Source organism: Pteronotus mesoamericanus, unplaced genomic scaffold (assembly GCF_021234165.1).
Source record: "Pteronotus mesoamericanus isolate MK-2021 breed Mesoamerican mustached bat unplaced genomic scaffold, CSHL_Meso_final scaffold_54, whole genome shotgun sequence".
Lineage (NCBI taxonomy): Eukaryota > Metazoa > Chordata > Mammalia > Chiroptera > Mormoopidae > Pteronotus > Pteronotus mesoamericanus.
The window spans coordinates 47596641-47614559 of record NW_026555321.1 but is presented as its reverse complement, the minus strand read 5'-3'; the positions used below and the strand labels follow the sequence as shown (position 1 = coordinate 47614559).

General features: G+C 39.5%; 1 protein-coding gene and 1 non-coding gene across 3 annotated transcripts in view; both read left to right on the top strand.

The window, feature by feature from the left end:
• The window catches only part of PRICKLE2 (prickle planar cell polarity protein 2), a 149871-nt gene that overhangs the window by 84370 nt on the left and 47582 nt on the right, over nt 1-17919 (top strand). For both annotated transcript variants that reach the window (XM_054595359.1, XM_054595358.1), the window contains one exon: nt 14756-14869. In XM_054595359.1, the coding sequence (XP_054451334.1) occupies nt 14756-14869 (114 nt within the window). The remainder of the gene's footprint in view (nt 1-14755; nt 14870-17919) is intronic.
• LOC129061164 (U6 spliceosomal RNA) lies at nt 15928-16031 on the top strand. The gene has a single exon (XR_008528114.1). It is a non-coding gene; the product is annotated as a U6 spliceosomal RNA (small nuclear RNA).

Sequence of the window (17919 nt, the reverse complement as noted above, 5' to 3'; positions counted from 1 at the left end):
AGCATGTGGATAAGCATTGTTTTAAACTAGATGTCAGAAATATCAGGATGCTGCACCGTGCCTGCCCAGACATGCCTATTTTGATCTGAGCCCAGTTGATACTGAGTTCTCTTCTCTTGCAGTTGTTAACTAATACATTTGCTTGCTTCTCAGGCCACTTCAAAAGCAATCAGGTGACTCTGTCATGAGCTAGAAAGAGGTGCTACATAATGGGAATTCTATGATCTGTAAAATGTTGAGTTAATACCCTGAGGCTGAAAATTCAGGAGAAATCACTTACCCAGTTGTCAGGGGTGATTTATTGCACAGGTCTTCTCAGTAGAAACATACACTGAACACTAGTTCCCAGGTCCTCTCATTTGTTACAGAGCCTAAGGGCTGGGGCCAGAGTCTCCCATGTATTCTCTAATTGTTTCAGGAAAAAAAACAGAAAGAAAGTTGCTTATAAAAGGACTTAAATATAACTGTAGGTATATTGTCTGACTCATCCCCCCCCCTCCCCCACTGATTTTCACCATAATTTCAAAAAAATGTTACCACAGAAGAACATTTGTTCCCGACATATAATAAGAATCACTCTCAACTAGTCAAATTCATAGAGACAGAAAGAGATTGGTGGGGGCTGGGAGAAAACAGAGGATTAGTGTTTGATAGGTTTTACTTTGGGAAGATGAAAATGTTCTAGAGATGGATGGTAGTGATGGTTGCCCAACAATGTACTTAACACCATTTAAAAATGGTTAAGACAGTGAATTTTATGTCATGTGTATTTTACCACAAAATAAATAAATACCTGAAGTAGAATAAAATAAAATAATAAAATTAAAAAATATAGTCTTGGGAATTGAAGCAGTCACTTCACAGACCACATGGCCTTTCTTGGGGGTGAACATGAGCACATTAACTTCTCTTGCATAGACCTCAGAGAAAAAGAATTTGTCAAGCCTGAGTCAGCTCACATGACCCTTAATACCTAATGTATGCACAGAACATTCAAAGAGCATACACACTTCCATATAAGGTGGTTGATTTCCACCTTCTTTGGAATTCCAACTGGTCCATGTGGCTTTCATGATTAATGGCCACTCTAACCTGTTTATTATTCAAGGTTTCAATGAGAATCACAAGCTCGAAGAATAAACTGTGACTGCAGTGGTCATTGATTCATCAAATGCTCAGGGCAGAGGTAATCCTGTGACTGGTTTTGGAGACAGTGGGATGAAGAGGGAAGAACATGAGCTTAGAAATCGTACCTAAACTTAAATCCTGGCTCAGCCTCTAACTCCTGAGCAGGTCAAATACATTGTAATCTAGCCAATCATCATTTATCATGTGTTTAAGTATCAGCCAATTCACCTATCTGTTGAAATTTGTCTGTAACACCCAAAATCAGTATTCACAGAACTTTCACAGTCATTCCCAAATATGTACAGAGAGGTGAACATTTTGAACAGGCCCACATGCATGTTGCCAGCTGAGGTAAACAAGGCAATGTTCTACTTTTGTTTCATCTCTCATAGAATAAATAAGTGCGCTTTTCCTCATCTATTTAGTACCACGATTTTTTGCATTTGTGCTTTTTTGGGGGGATTTTGCTCCTTAAAATGACCCCCAAACTTAACGCTAAAGTGCTGTTTTAGTGTTCCTGAGGGCAAGAAGTCTTTTAGATGCCCTATGGAGAAAATATGTGTGTTAGATAATCTTTGGTCAGCATGAGTTATGGTGTTGTTGACTGTGAATTCAATGTTAATGAATCAACAATATATATTAAATTAAATAAGGTGTCCTTAAATAGAAGCACACATTAAACAAGGACAGGGATTCATTCATTGACAAAAATGTTGTGACCAGACACTGTTAGGAACTTACTCCTGCATGTCCCCTAAGAGCAATGGTTCAATAATCACTACTTCATCCTTTGCTGTGACTTTACAGAACATGTCCACCACAAATGACAAGAACTAAGTGTACTTCTCTTCTAAAAAGTAATCTCTTTCTCACACATCACTCCATTCTTGTTCAAAGAAGATATGCAGATGACCAATAAATATGTGAAAAGATGCTCAACATCACTAGTCACTAGGGAAATGCAGCTCAAAACCACAGTGAGATACCACTTCACATCTACTAGGATGATTATAATTTTTTTAAGTGCAAAATAACAAGTGTTGGCAAGGATACAAAGAAACTGGAAGCTTAAGGCATGTGCATCCCTGGTGGGAATGTAACACACTGCAGCCACTGTGGAAACAGTGTGGTAGCTCCTCAAAAGGCTAAGCAGCATTACTTTATGACCCAGCAGTTCTACTCCTAGGTATATATTCAGAAGAACTGAAAGCAGAGATTCAAACAGATACTTGTACAGCAGTATTCATTAAAGTATTAACAACAGTCAAAAGGTGAAAACAACCCATGTCCATAAGTACATGAAGGGATAAACAAAATGTGCTATATTCATGCAATGGAATGAAATTCTGACAGATACTGCAACATGAATGAACCTTGAAATCATTATGCTAAATAAGCCAAACTATGTTAATTTATAAAGAAAGGAAGTAGATTAGAGGTTACCAGGGGTTGGGAGGAGGTAGAAATGAGGAATTGGTGTTTAATGGGTAGAGAGTTTCTATGTTGGGATGATGAAAAAGTTTGGAAATAGAGAGTCCTGATGGTTGCACAACATTGTGAATGTAATTAATGCCACTGAATTGTACGCTTTAAAGTGATTAAAGTGGCAAATCTTACCTATGTTTTACCACAGTAATAAAAAAATAATTTTTTTAATTAAAAAACAACTGTGGTGCAAAACTGATGGCATTTTGGTGGTGTTTGTTTCTGTGGCAAAATCTAGCCCATCCTACTTGAACCTTTCTGTTTCTCTAAAATGGCACAATATAGAACATTTAGAGCTTTATGGCCATATCTAACATTGAACCTGAAGACCAAGGTATTACCTTCATTGATCTTTAAGCCTCTGGAAAGAGGGAAGACTAAATGCTTGCAACTGTATTCCTGAGACATTTGAAACTTAATGGGGGTAACCCAGTGTAACCCAGGCTGAAAGTGACCATAGTGGTCAGAATATTTACTTTGTAACATATAAGAGAGCTCCTTAGTTCCATACTTTTTCATGGGTTCACACTTTTGTTTATTTTAACATGCAAAAGTGAAACTGCCTTAAATTAACTGATTCCAAACAAAATCACCTATATTTTAAAATGGCTCTCCAGCAATGTCCTGTGATCAGCAAGCTCTATTTAATAAAAAAAAATTCTTCTTGGAATCATAACATATCTGTCATTAGGCATCACATTGGACAGCTAAAAAGATGAACTGTCCTAGGAATTCTTCTGTTGCTGCTTTCTAAGCTTTCTTCAGAATGGGTTTACATGACATTGTGAATCTGTACTTACTAATAATAGAGGGGTAAAATGGACTACTTATGTTGCATATGAAATATAGAAACAAAAACAATGATTTAACATATAGGAAACTCCTAAGGAGTCGACGTAGGAAAAATGTAACTCAAAAGTCCGATATTTATTGGGAAAAACATTGCCAGGTGTTCACCCAATATCACTGTCTCCTCCTTTCTTACTGACAAAACCTGGTTTTAATCAGTGAAGCAATGTGCTCAACTAAGGATTACATTTCTCAGCTTTGCTTGGAGCTAGGTCTAGCTGAGGAGTTATAAATAGAAGTAGGATAGTACTTCCAGAAAATCTCTTTAAATGTTATTGATCCAACTGAGAAATATGCCTTTTGCCCCTCACCCTTACTTGTATTCTTGCCTGGAACATGAACATGATCGTTGGAGCTCCAACAGCTCTTTTGTGGTTTTTGAATATAGATGCCATGAATTCTTAGGACAGTAGTACAGAATGATAGAAAGAGCCTAGACGCATCATTGTTTTACAAAATGCTGTATCAGGTCTAGATGACTAAGATTGTTATTACCAGGAGCCCAATGCAATCCTAATCTCCAGTGTTACTGTTTTCAATAGTAATACTGATCTGGCAATTATATACAGATTTGCAATTAACAGTGTGTTTTCATTCTATCGTCACCTTTGACCTTCACAGCCCTGTGACTTGAGTGCAATTACTTTAGTCTTAGAGATGACGACACTGAAGCTCAGAGAATTTAGGTAACTTGGCCACAGTTGCAGACTTAGCATTTGTCATAGTCAAGACTCAAACATTGAACATCAAATGCAGCTTCTTTCTTCTACATTGTAAGCAACTATTAACATAATTGATGTTTGAGTAGCTATTGCAGAAGTGGAGAATCTTTTTTCATTTTTTAAGAACCTACTCACCTACTAAAATAGAGTTGACCAGTCACACGTATCTTGCAAAAAGAAGGTGGGGGGTTTTGTAGTTGTTTTTCTTCTTCCTGGAGACCCACAATATGTTCAGCTCACATCCTTTTTCACTTTAGAAGAGAAAAACAAACCAGCCAATACATAAATGACTTTAAATGTTTTTCAGTTCAGTTTCATGCCTAGGGATTTAAAAAGGAAACAAGAAGGGAAAAAAGGAAAAGATACATAAATAAAGGACAAAATTCTGGGGAAAAGAAGGGAGAGAATATGGAAAAGACTAAGAGACTGAAATCTGTAAGCATTTTTAAGTATGTGTCACCCAAGGTAGATAACTTGGCTTCATGTGCTATTTGCTAGAACCATCGGAAGTAGACAACAGACAGTTGTCATCGTACACTTTGCCAACAGTCTTTAGATCTTTAAAACTCTTCTGTTCTTTTCTTTTTACCTTTCTAAAGAGAGTTTGCCAAAGAAATTGATTATATAAGTTTCTGTCAGCAATTTTCCGGAACTGGCTCATACAGTATCACAAGATCCAATTGGTCACTTTTCAGAAATTTTGTAAGCCAGCTGTTAAATAGAGCCATTTTTTAAACTTGATTACATATTAAATCAAATTATATTAAAAACACAGGTAATTCATAATCAAAGCTCATCATTTCATAGTTCTTTTCCCATATGTGACCGTTATCTATGTTCTTGAGGTCATGTCATCTATATTCTGTCCATATTGTGGAACTACTGCTGTACAGTGAGATGCTACTGTGCATCTCCTCCTAGTCCCACATCCTATGATGTCATTTTGGTAGCTTGAAATCAGCCATAATGAGATTATTTACACCATCAAAATGGGCAAATACTGCAGCTTTAGGAATTTAATCTATTGTTTTTCGAATCTTTTGTAGTAATTTTGTCTGCCTCTAATGGCTTTTGCATTATTTTAACTTTGCATCATAGTCCTTTGCCTACTTGTCTTATACACTCTACTGAAATATAATCTCCTTCACCCAGGGGTCATTTCTTATTTATATATGGGTCCTTTACCCATGAGCACTCAACAGTTCCTTGCAAATAGTAGACTGATTCAGTTTGCTCTGGCTACAGTAACAGAATATCACAGACTGGATGGCGTAAACAAAAAATTTATATCCTCACAGTTCTGGAGGCTGAATTGCCAAGATCAGGGTGCCAGCAGTGTTGGTTTCTGGTGAGGACTGTCTTCTGGGCTTGCAGACAGCAACCTTCTTACTGTGTTTCACTGTGCATGCACACTCCTGGTATCTCTTCTTATGGGACTTTAGTCCTTTCTGATTACAATCCCACTCGTGTGGCCTCATTTAACCTTAATTATATCCTTAACGTCTTCAAATGACAAGTGCTTTAGCATATGAATTTGCAGTAGCAGAGTGGGCACAATTCCATAACATAGGCATTCATGACTTATGCATTGGATTGCTTGAAAGCAAAGAAATACAGATCCTTCACTGTGTGCCTCTCTCTGCTAGTTACATTATATCATCTGAGCCTCATAGCATTGCTTCAAAGTAAATACAGGGGTTGGCAAAAGTAAGTTTACAGTTGTTTGTATGGAAAGAGATGCAAGTTATGGTTATATGATTTTTATAAGAATAATCTGTGTTTTGTGCACTCACAACTGTAAATCTGCTTTTGCCCACCCCTGCATTATTGTCCCCATTTAACAGATGGAGATGTTGACTCTATAAGGGAAGAGTAACTTGCCTAACTATATACAGATGGTAAGTGTTCAATTCAGTATTCAGACCAAAACAATATGACTTCAGAGTCCCAACACTTAACCACCGTAGGCAACTGCCATCCTGTTTTTTCATACATATGTATATATGTATTTCGTCTAACGACAGTATTGAAACTGTTACCAAAAAAAGTAAGCAACTGTTAGGGGAATTTTTAGTAGGGCATATATGCAAATGTGCAGATATTCTGCAAAGAGGGTTTTGGTAAAACTGAGGTGGGAAAGTCTTTTTGTAATTGCAGCATAAAGGAAAAGTGCTTAAATGATTTCCATTTCTGGGACCTTTTCCTTAAGACAGGATAAAATAAATAACTGTCAGATAATGCTTCAAACTAACTGAAAAATATTTTCTAACTAAACATTGAGCTTTAATAGTCGATATTTAAAAATTTAAAAACTGAAAGGTTTGGGAAGAGAGTAAGCTAGTGAGAGAGAGCAGACATAGGAAAAAAAACAACTCGCATGACTTAGAATTACTGTACCTACTTCAGACTCAATGTGATTATTCCATTTGTTCAAACAAAGTTGACTCATCTTGAAAAAAATTCTTTGGCTTTAAATACAAGTGGGTTTTGTTTTGTCCCTTCCTCTTAAAGAAACTACATTGACAGGTATTCATTCATTCCACTCATCCTTCTCTGAGAATTTCCTCTATCCACCGCACACTTTGGTGAAAAAGCAAGTGCTTTAATAGAATGAAAGGGATGCTACGTGAGTTTTACTCTGGTTCCTCCTGAAACCTCAGCTGTGTATCCTCTTGCTTCATGTCCCTGTCCAAATCCTTTGTTAAACCAGGAAGTCAGAAAATTGAGATCTGAATACATACAGCATGCATCCATTCAACAAACATTTGTTGAATACCCACTACATGCAAGACCCTCTTCTGGGAGAATATGGTGAACAAAGTCCTAGTAACTCACATTCTAGAAGGAAAAAAGAGACAATGAACAAGGAGACTGTGCACCAGCAATTGGTAAGAACTTTGAAGAAAAGTAGATTAAGGATTTATCAGCACTATTGACATTTTGGCCCAGATCCATCTTTATTGTGGGAGCTGTCCTATGCATCGTAGGAGGTTTAGCAACATCTCTGGCCTTTTCCCACTGTATGCGAAAAGTGCATGTGTGTGCATACACGCACACACAGTTGTGACAAAAAATGTCTTCAGGCCACCAAATATCCATTGGGAGTCAACAGTAGCCCTTGGTTGAGAAGCACAGGTCTAGAGATATGGGGGTGCTAATTCATTACTCTGATAAGGTGATCTTTGAGCAAAGACTGGACACTGTGAGAATGAGTACAGTAAATATCTGAGAAAAGAATGTTCTCGGCAAAGGGAATGCTCGTGCAAAGGCCCCGATGTGAGAGGATATCAAGGAGGCCAGAATCAGCAGAACTGAACAAGAGGACGATAGGAGGTGGTATGGTTAGCCAGATCTTAAGGGAGCAAGATCATGGTCCTATAGTAAGGACTTTGGCTTTGAATCAGAACTGGATGGGAAGTCATCAAGGGTTTTGAGAAGAATAGTGACATGACCTGCTTTATATTCAAACAGAGTTGTCCTGGCTGCAGAATACAGAACCAGCTGTGGGGACAGAACGGTGAAAGACAGCATTCAGAGCAGCCATGGCGATAATCCCGGAGAGCACTTACTCCTGGGTAGACTGGAATCTGGATATGTTTTGAATCTACATCTGGCACAGTTTGCTGTTGAATTAGATATCGGATGTGAGCAAAAAAAAAAAAAAAGAGTATGGGGGAGAAGTGTCTGAAATACTCTTCTTTGAAAATAACCCAAATGAGCTTTTCTTTCTGATTTTTGCTCCTAATCCTATGGGACTTTAAGCATAATGGAAACATTGTTTAGACATTAGATTTTAGACTGTTATATCCTAAATTACTTCCTGAGTAAACCAATTAAAATTATAATGTGGGCCTCCTGGAGAAACAGAAAGGAGCCAAACTCGGTATGATTTTACCTCTTAGATGCCACTTAACAGCACTTTTCTCCTATTGCTTAGGGAATGAAATTCTGGCAAGTAGGGCAAAATGAGCAAACAGGCCCTCCAGAGCAGCCCATCACCACCGGCTCATAGCTTCAGTGCTACCCAATTGTTCTCCAGGACCCCATTTGGGGACTAATGTGCACTTTTCATAAAAATCACCACGTGCTGCAAATTCAGGCAGCATCTCTCTTTTCTCCGTAGCACCTGCCTTCTGAGATCTCAGGTGTATTCTAGATATTGCCTCCCCTAATTGAAGTAGATTAACTGTGGTTCCAAACTTCTCAAACTACAGGAAAGGGAGAATGTGAAATAAAGGTCCAATCTTCTAGCTAGTGTCTAGCTTAAGATGGGCTCTTATAAAACCTTCTAAAAATGTCAGCCTACATTGAAGATGATACTCCAGGAATTTTTACCTTTAAACCTGATGGAATCATGTTTGCTTTCCTTTTAAAGCAGTGTTTCTCCTGGTATGGTATGAGGTATTTATTGAGAATGCAAAATTCTGGGCTCCTTTTCAGACCCAGAAGGTTGAAGATGGGAACAATATTCAACACGGGCCTCAAATGATTCTGGAGCATGCTAACGTTTGAGAACCACTGCTGTGCCATTCACTTCCTAGTAATCGAGACTGTAAATAAAGAATTAGTTTATTTCTCTCATTTGTAAAAGAAGTTCAGAGACAGGCAATCCAGGACTGGTATGGTGGATCCATGGTATAATCAAAAACTTCTATCCTTAAGGTTACTTAATGGTGCAAGGTGGCTGTTGGAGCTCTAGCCATTGTATTTACATTCCAGACAGGAAGCAGAAAGAAGGGGGAATAGGCAAAAAGGACCTTTGCCAACTGCTCAGAATTCTTTAAAAGAGCAATCTCAGAAGTAACATCCTTATGAATTAATTGACCAAAATTTGTTCACATGACCACTTGTTGCTACTAACGAGGTACAGAAATATTGTTCTTAGCTGGGCATATTGATAGTCAAAGTAAAATGATGATATGTTTATTAAGGAAGAAAGGAAAATGGATGGTGGGCAGCCATATCTATCACAGCTCCCTTACACCGTCATGCCATGGTGTTGGGGAAGGGCGGTTTAATTTGTAGTACATCATTTCTTATTGTCAGTTTATTTTGGGCAATGTGTTGATTATTTTATGGAGAACAGCAACGGAAAACATGTTCATCATTTCTGCAGTCAGTCATGCAAATGTATTAGGAATCTACTTTATCTGGTTTTTCCTTCTCTCCTATCCTCTGCCGGTCTCCTTTTTTCTTGATAAGGAAAGGTAAGAATTTGTAATAAGGGAGGTGGGGAAGGCATGAGAAAGCCAAGTCCAAGGCCTTTACCTCTCCTCTACCACTTCTGAGCCCTGACGCTCAATCTGATGAGTGTAACACACCAATCTCCAGGGTCAGGGGAGGGTTCACAAGATATTGTGTATAAAAACACTCCAGAAATAAGAGCTGTTTAATAAATAAATAGCTGAATCTGAGATCAACCAAGAAAGTCTGACTTCTTTGTTAGGTTCTTGCTTTAAGAAAAAAGGGATGCTTTTGATATGGAAAATGTCCCACCCAAAAATATAATCCCTTTTCCCTTAGGAGTTCTCATTCTTGCCAAAGCTGATGGAATTCCCTTGCTAAAGCATATATGTAAGTTTGGAAGGAAGTCACCTGCAAAATTGAGTGAGATTAGACATGTTCTTTTCCCTCCTCTGGACTTCCAGGATCTGTTGGAGCAAACAGGATTCCCACTGTTTGCCTGGCAACCTCATGGGTGTGGCCCTGGGTCAGCGGCAGGGGCATCACCTGAGAAGTGGTTAGAAATATAGATTATCAGCCCTGCCCCAGGCTTACTGAAATAGAAATGTGTTTTAATAAACCTTCTGGGTGGTTCTGATGCAAGCTAAGGTTTGAGAACCATCACTCTAAATAAAGCACTGTGCCCCCTTTTCAAAATTAGCACACTTTTCTCTCCAACAAGGAGTCATTGACTCTCTCTCTTCTGTCTGTGCTCAGGCAGAAATATTGCCAAAAGTGCAAATAAGCCCAGCCTCTTGAATTGGGTGAGGCCTTGCTCTGCAGACTTTATTTACACACCAAGTTGATTAAGTTCTGACAATCCATCTCATTCTGCCAAACTTTCCTATTGGGAGTAGCACCTTAAATAAAGGCCCTCAGCTACTTCACTTTTATAAGCCAGTTTATTATATTCGAAATGCTTTTTTTCTGCGGGGCAGTACACCTAGTACAGCTTCACCCAGGGCAGAATCACAGGCACTTATACCTGGGAATGCTTAAATAGACCAAAGTCTCTAGAACATTCAGCAGACCTGCTTTTGGAGAAGTATGCTCAGTACCTCAGTACACACAAGAGGAAAAATAAAGATATCGGCATACCAGGTAATAGCTTGGTAATGATCATCAGTGACAAAATTCCATTGGATTCACTTACTTGCTCATAAAAATTAACAGGCAAAACATGTTTGGGCTAAAATGAGCAATATACAGAGTTTTCAGGGGTGGTATCCAATTTAATTTTTAGACTGCCAGAAAGTATACTAACTGTTTCCCCTAGTGTGTGTTTCGGGCTATATGGTAATTTTATTATAGAGATGCCAGAGGATAAGGCGTGCTGCATTTCTGTGTTCCGCCAGGCAGATTGGGAATTCAAGAGAGTGCTTTCTCCTTCATTCCCATTGTCTTCTAATCCTTCGTGCTCAATCAAGAGCTTGCAAAGTCCAGATAAATACCAGGTGCAGACACAGAAGCCAACATGAGAGGGGTGAGTGTTTCTTCTGGACTTGAATGGGCTTGAAGAGGATTGGAACTGATGAAGGACCAACTTCTTGCCCTTCCTCAGAGCAAGTCAGGTCACCTACCACATGGCATGGGCGTGATTTCGTAGGTTGTTAATATTAGATGATTTGTTTTAATAAAGAGGCATCTCACTAACTCAGTAAGTTTTTAAGTTATCCACCAAATTATCATGAGGAAATATTTTAGCACATTCCATATTTGTGGAATTATTGGAATACTGGTAGAAATGACACATGTTCAGTGGTGGTAAACAGTTTGCTTGAATTATAACACAAGATGTCTAGCCAGGAAAAATAGAGCTATGCTCCCAAAGAGTAGAGAGCACCTCTGTTGATTAGGCCTTACATACACACCCCTGTGTTCACTACAGCATTATTTACAATAGTGAAGATATGGAAGCAACCCAAGTGCCCATCAATAGACAAGTAGATAAAATAGTGGTGGTACATATATACAATGGAACATTACTCAGTCATAAAAAACAATGAAATCTTACTATTGAATATTTGTGACACCTAGAGAGTATTATGATAAGTGAAATAAATCAGAGAAAGACAATACCATATGATTTTCCCTATATGTGGAATGTGAAGAACAAGATAAATGAGCAAACAAAACAGAAACAGACTCATAGATAAAGAGAACAGACTGATGGTTAACAGAGAGGATGGGAATTAGGGGGCTGGTTGAAAAAGGTGAAGGGATTTAGAAGTACAACTTAGTAGTTACAGAATAGTCATAGGGATGTAAGATACAGCATAGGAAATACAGTCAATAATACTGTAATAGCTATGTATAATACCAGATGGGTACTGGAAATATTGGGGGGACACTTTGTAAAGTATATGATTGTCTAACCACTATGCTGTACACCTGAAACTAATACAAAATAATATTGAATATAAACTGTAATTGAAAAATAAAAATTAAAAACTAAAAGAATTTGAAGTCTGCAGGTTGGACCTCAGAATACAAAGATATTTATTTATTTCCAAGCATCTCTAGAGTTCTCTATCACTGCATGTTTGGGACTCCTTTACCCTCCAGCCTTTTTTTTTCTTTTTTTAAGAGTTTATTTAATTTTTTAGAGAGGGGGAAGCAAGGGAGGGAGAGAAATATCAATCAGCTATCTCTCGCTCACCCCCAACTAGGGAACTGGCCTGAAACCCAGGCATGTGCCCCAACTGGGAATTGAACCAGTGACTTCTACATTCACAGGCCTGCGCTCAACCCACTGAACCACGCCAGCCAAAGCTACCTGAAGTCTTAACATGGTGTGGAACTTCTTTAATCCAGATGTGGGCCTTGCCCAAGATGGGCAGTCAGGACCCTTCTCTGGGGAATTTAGAGTTGAGCAAAACTAGTCAGTCTAGGAGTTGAGGTTGTATAAACTCAAGTTTTATGGTAAGCCTTAAGTTTGAGAAGGTATGAAGCAGATCTGCAGAGAGAGGACAGAGGACACTGGGCTTAGAAAGATAAGACTTGCTGGCCAATCATTTCCCAGTGGAAGGATCCACTTCCTCACGAAACTCTATTGTACTGCTTGCTGGGTTTCTGGAGAAAACTTCATACCTTTGTAATAATTTGCCATTTTTATCTCTGAAATCAAACTCTTAAATAGCATTTTCTTCCTTGCAACCTTCTTGCTTAGACTAACGTGAGGCGGGGCAGGTGTCCCAGGGCTTGGTCTGACTCTCTAAGCTGATGATGTTGCCCTACATTTTAAATGGAAGAAAGTCCAGGAAGCTTTCGGATTGCTCATTTGGAGTATTCTAGGCTAGATAATATACTGATTGCTATACATTCTTGTTACTATTGCTGTTGCTTCTAATGCTCTGCCTACACTCTCATTTCACTGCCACAATCTTATAATGAGGCTTCTGAGTGGTTAGTGTAACTTGCTGAGGACACAGAGACGGCACATGGCCAAGCTAGGATGGGGGGTACAGATCTCCTTCTCAGAAGGAGCTGCAGAAGAGGCAGGGAAGGCTCCCACCTGGGCCAGCCTTGGGCAGTATCAGAGAGGGGTTGGCTCAAGACACTAATTCAGAAGGGCTCTCAAGGATGACCTGGGCAGGGCAGGGAAAAGGGGGTTGTGTGAATAATGAGGGGGGATTAATGAGGGGTGGTTGAGAGAGGGATCAGTCAAGCTCAAAATAGACTGTTCATTAACAAGCATCCATAGTGATTTATTCCATATTAGCATTTGTCCCTAATGTTCCGTAATTGTCATGGGAGTTGTGAGAATGGCAAGGGGTTGTTGCAAAAAGGCCTTTCTACAAGCAATTCTTTGACTTGCGCTGCAGAGCCCTTCTCCAAGACACAGAGACAGGTCTGCTTTTATACCTGGCACTTACCTGAGCAGCCATATGGTACCGGTCTCTGATGGGCTCAGTGCCAGCTTCTGATTCCAAACTATCTCATCATCTGGGCTTTTATTTCTTCTCTGAAAGAGTGCTGGTAGCCTGTGGGCGGCCCATAGAACCTGGAGCAGTTCCTTCCCATCCCAGGACGTGGCTCTCTGCCAGATGCCTTCAGGGAGCAGTTGCAGAGGCCCCGGCCTCCCAAAACCAGCTAGTCTAGGACAAGAAGTCTGTTTACAGTTGCCTTTGGGATTTGATTAAGAGGATGATATGCACATGACGGTGAATGGTTACGATTATTTGTTACGAAAATAAAGATGGCTTTCACATTTTTTAAAGGCCTAGTCATTGTGAAACCTTTTCTCCCCTCTCTTCTAACACTTATGACTTCATTTCTGGAGATCAAAGTAGACAGAGCTTTCGTAACTCTTCACCCTAGCATTCCCAAAACATGTGTGCATATCCAAGACTCCCTAAACTCAGGGAGTTAGACCAAGTTTGTGGACTGTAATGAATATGATGCATTTAGAACCCCAGGTCTCCTTTCTTCTCTTGTTTTGTTGAATGAATGCCTTGTTTCGCAAGAGCTGGTCATGATGCTGCTAAGAGATAGTTGAAAAGTATTTTCCATGATGTCATCTAAGCTTGTGGGGTTTTGTTTTGTTTTGTTTTGTTTTTGCTTCTCCTATATAATAGCATATCTTTTGTTTTGGTAGTTTTCTTTCCCTAGTTTTGCATGCAGCTGGATGATAGAATGTTGTTTTCTTTTCTCAGGCAAAATTGGATGCTTGGTCCTTTCCAAAGTCATTGTTAGGGTTAACTGAGCCTTAGAAAGTGCAAGAATCTGTCCTGTTATAAACAGGAGTATTCTAGGATGTACAGAAATACTCTTATTAATGACGATTTTTTATTATACGCTTTGTATCACAGATTTAGCGACTCGTTTTCTGACAGATGTGAGCTGCAGCCTGTCCTTACAAATGGCGCCAGACCTGGAGGGCTTTTAATGTAGGTGGAGGCTGAGGGACCCAGGAGTTTGCTGAGTGCCAAAAACTGGCTTTGACTCCAGTGCTGCCAAGGCAGGCACTGACATATCCCGTTGGCTCAGGAAGCATGTTACATGCTGGAGACTAACAGAAAAAATGGTAAAGTCAGCTCTCCGGGGAGCCTCCCGAGAAAGCTTTACCCTCCAGGTCCACCAGCATATTTGCCCATTTCTCTTTTTTCAGGAAAGTCTGATGGCTTTAATACTATTATTATTTCATAGAGATTGGGAAGGCCCCCGAGAGATGGGCGATTTGCTGAACTCTTTCTTCAAGGAGAAATTCCTGTGCTTGCAGTGAGAAACTCACGCTGTTGCATTCCATGCAGGGTCGGGACAGGGGAAGTAGACAGTGTCCTGCTGTGGGAGTCCTCTTCCCAGAAAGCAGGAACGGGCAAGTTACCTGTGTGCTTTTCACCTCTTAGGTTCACCAGTACTATAGCTGTCTCCCAGAGGAGAAAGTCCCTTATGTCAACAGTCCAGGAGAGAAACTGCGAATCAAGCAACTATTACACCAGCTGCCACCACATGACAATGAGGTAAGGGGCTGGGGGGACCTCAAGAAGACTTTTCCTAGAACCTTCTCTGAATTCCTACCTTTCTACAGTTAGAAGGCTGTGATCAAGGAGATCTCCAAAGAAAGACTCTGGCAATGTATTTTAGGTTTTAGCTTCCTTAATTAGAGCCAAAGGAAGCTGTCGGACACCTTCTGGAGAGTGTTACCAAAAAGCAGAATCTCATTATGGACTGGGTTTGCCTCTGAGCCTGGCACTACTAGCTATATGAGGGAAACCAAGGAGCACTAAAATTTAAAAGCTCAAGTCCAGGTTTTCTTAGTTGAAGAAGAATGAGTGAGGCTGGTTTCCTGAGCACATTAGACGATGGAGATTCCCTGGGCCAGTTCAAACCCTGCAAAACCTTCGTGACTCCTTTATTTCCCATACCATGGCATGTTAAAGGAGTGTGCACGTTGCCTCATGCTACACAGTAGCAGAAGTTATGTGTCCAGATTGCAGCTCTGAAATTCTGTGTGTTTGTCACTTAAAGTCCAATTTGCTAAGAGGATCCTTTGTATCCTTGGAAGTATGGCTTGCAGGCTGTCCTTTTTGTTCCTGAACCCAGACACATGGCACTGTAAGCAGGCTTTTCTAATGTTTGAAGATAAATTGATCATAAAGGGAAATTTGTAAATATGCTTTTAAAAGATCATCATGCTTGAGGGGTTTAGATTTGTAAACTAGAAATTAATTTTTAAATATCTTGTTTGTAAAAATAGTAATCATATAGAATTGAACTATCCACTGAACTCTGATTGCATTTTAAATAAAAACATAATTTTCAATTGAAAAAAAATTGATACATCAGCTTTCTACCAAGTGCCCCACCCATAAGCTGGATCCCAGGGTAAATGACTGAGTGCTTTTTTAGTCTTTACCTTTCTACATTTGAATTAAAAAGGATAAATCAGAAGCCACAAAAATAAATTTGAGTAAGTGTAGCTTAAACACTGAAGCAACTCCTAGAAAAAGAGCCATGATTCCCTTTCCTATTGTTTATTTCATATTTCATTAAAAATATATATAAAGAATGTTTTCTCATGCTCGCTTCGGCAGCACATATACTAAAATTGGAACGATACAGAGATTAGCATGGCCCCTGCGCAAGGATGACACGCAAATTCGTGAAGCGTTCCATATTTTTGGAAAAGAAACCAACAGAGACAAGAGGGAAGGAGGGAGGGGGTGCAGGGAAAAGGAAGGGAAGGGGAAGTCAAGGAACATATAGCAAGGACTCATGGACAAAACCAAAGGGGAAGAGTTGAGGGAGGGAGGGGGCAAGGGAAAGTGGTGGGGGGGAAGGCAGAGACAAATGTATTTGAAAAAATTAATTAATTAATTTTTTTTAAATAAAGAATGTTTTATCCTTAAAGCTAAAGAGCAAACCTTGTAACGTGATGCCCAGTTAACTAATTTGGAAGTGAAAATTCGGGTTTTGACAAGCAGAAGGGGTATGCCTTTCTTTAAAAGCATGTCCATAAAGTATCAGTAGTATAAGCATATATTCTGGGCTGCTCAGGTCCCTGTAATTCTCTCCCTGGCACATCCAAATGGAGAGTTTCTTTTTTTGTTAACTCTTTTTACATGATAGAGGGACCTGATCTGCTCTTTTCTCTTTTTAATAGTTCATTCTGTTCACCATTAACTATGGTTTCATGAAAAGAGACCTTTCAAATTCCTCCTTCCTGTTGGTGAGAATTCTTTACAAGTGACCCAGTGGACAGATTCTACCCATTTGACATGGCCCTTTTGAGAACAAAGGGTGATTCTAAAGTAAATATTTGACCATTCTTTTTTTCACCCACAGAAGACACTTTTGATATCTACCGCTGCCCTGGTTTTCAAATTGGGATGCACCAGTCTAGTTCAAAAGGTTCCTTACAACTATCTGGATGACAAAGCATCTGAGCATTTCAATTAACCTTTCTGATGCTCAGCTTACTTAAAACTAAGAAAGGCAGTGGAATTAGGACAATGTATCCCAAAATGTGGGAGATACAGGACTTTGGGTGGAGGGAGCATGGACAAGGTGGTAAGTAAGGAACCCTGTAATGAGAGAATCACTTCGTTTTAAATTGTGTGGTTGAACAATCGGGGAAATTTCAGTTTGGTGCTAGTTGGTGTATCACATTTCTTCAAATCATCCTAGTATCCACTTTGAAGTTGCAGCATTAAGATTCTGCATTTTAGGATCTCCCACAAGCAAAAGTAGCCAGCTAGAATCTAACAATGTGGTTTTGTTCTCACTATGTTTAGTTTATGGTCACTCTCTGTTTTTTGCAGGTAATGCTGATTTTCCATTTATAATCTTAATATACTTTCTAAATAAACATATTCAGGTTTTAAAATGTGAATTCATTTTAAAACAATATTAAGTAAGTAATAGTTTAAGACCATGACAAAATTCCCAAGATGTACAGACATAAGGGGAGAGATGGGAAATACTGGATCAAATGTCTTTAATTCCCTCCCGTATTTCTGTGTCTGTTTGATAAAAAGTAGCATATCTTAATTCAAGTTGATGCATTAACCAAAGCAAATAGGCGCTCTTTTCTCCTGCTTGTGGATAAGCAGGCAAAGACCTGCTTATGAAGCAACACAGATAACCTGTGAGCCAATTCTTCAGTCTCAAACCTCTGGTTCCCCATTTTCCCAATAATGTGATGGGAGAAGAGAAGCTTTGAGCCCATGGACAGCGGTTCTGGCTTGCTGGTTTGGAGCTGTCCATTGGTGTCAAGGACCATTTAAATTGGCAAAGGAGCTCCAAAGTATGAGGATCCCACAATTTGAAGATCCAAATCCATTTTAAAGGAGGAGAAAGTCCCAGATCTCGGATTGGATCTTTCTGTGGTCAGTAGAATGAGGCAGTAAGGATGAGGAGCAGGTAGAGACTTTCATCCTGCCAAGCCCTGGGCTCCAGAATTTGGAACCTTTAGTAAGCAATTTTGCCTGTCACAGTCTTATGCAAAGACTCATTTTAAACGTTCCCAAGCCTGGTGGTGTTAAAGTACAGGCCAGGATCATAAAACCAA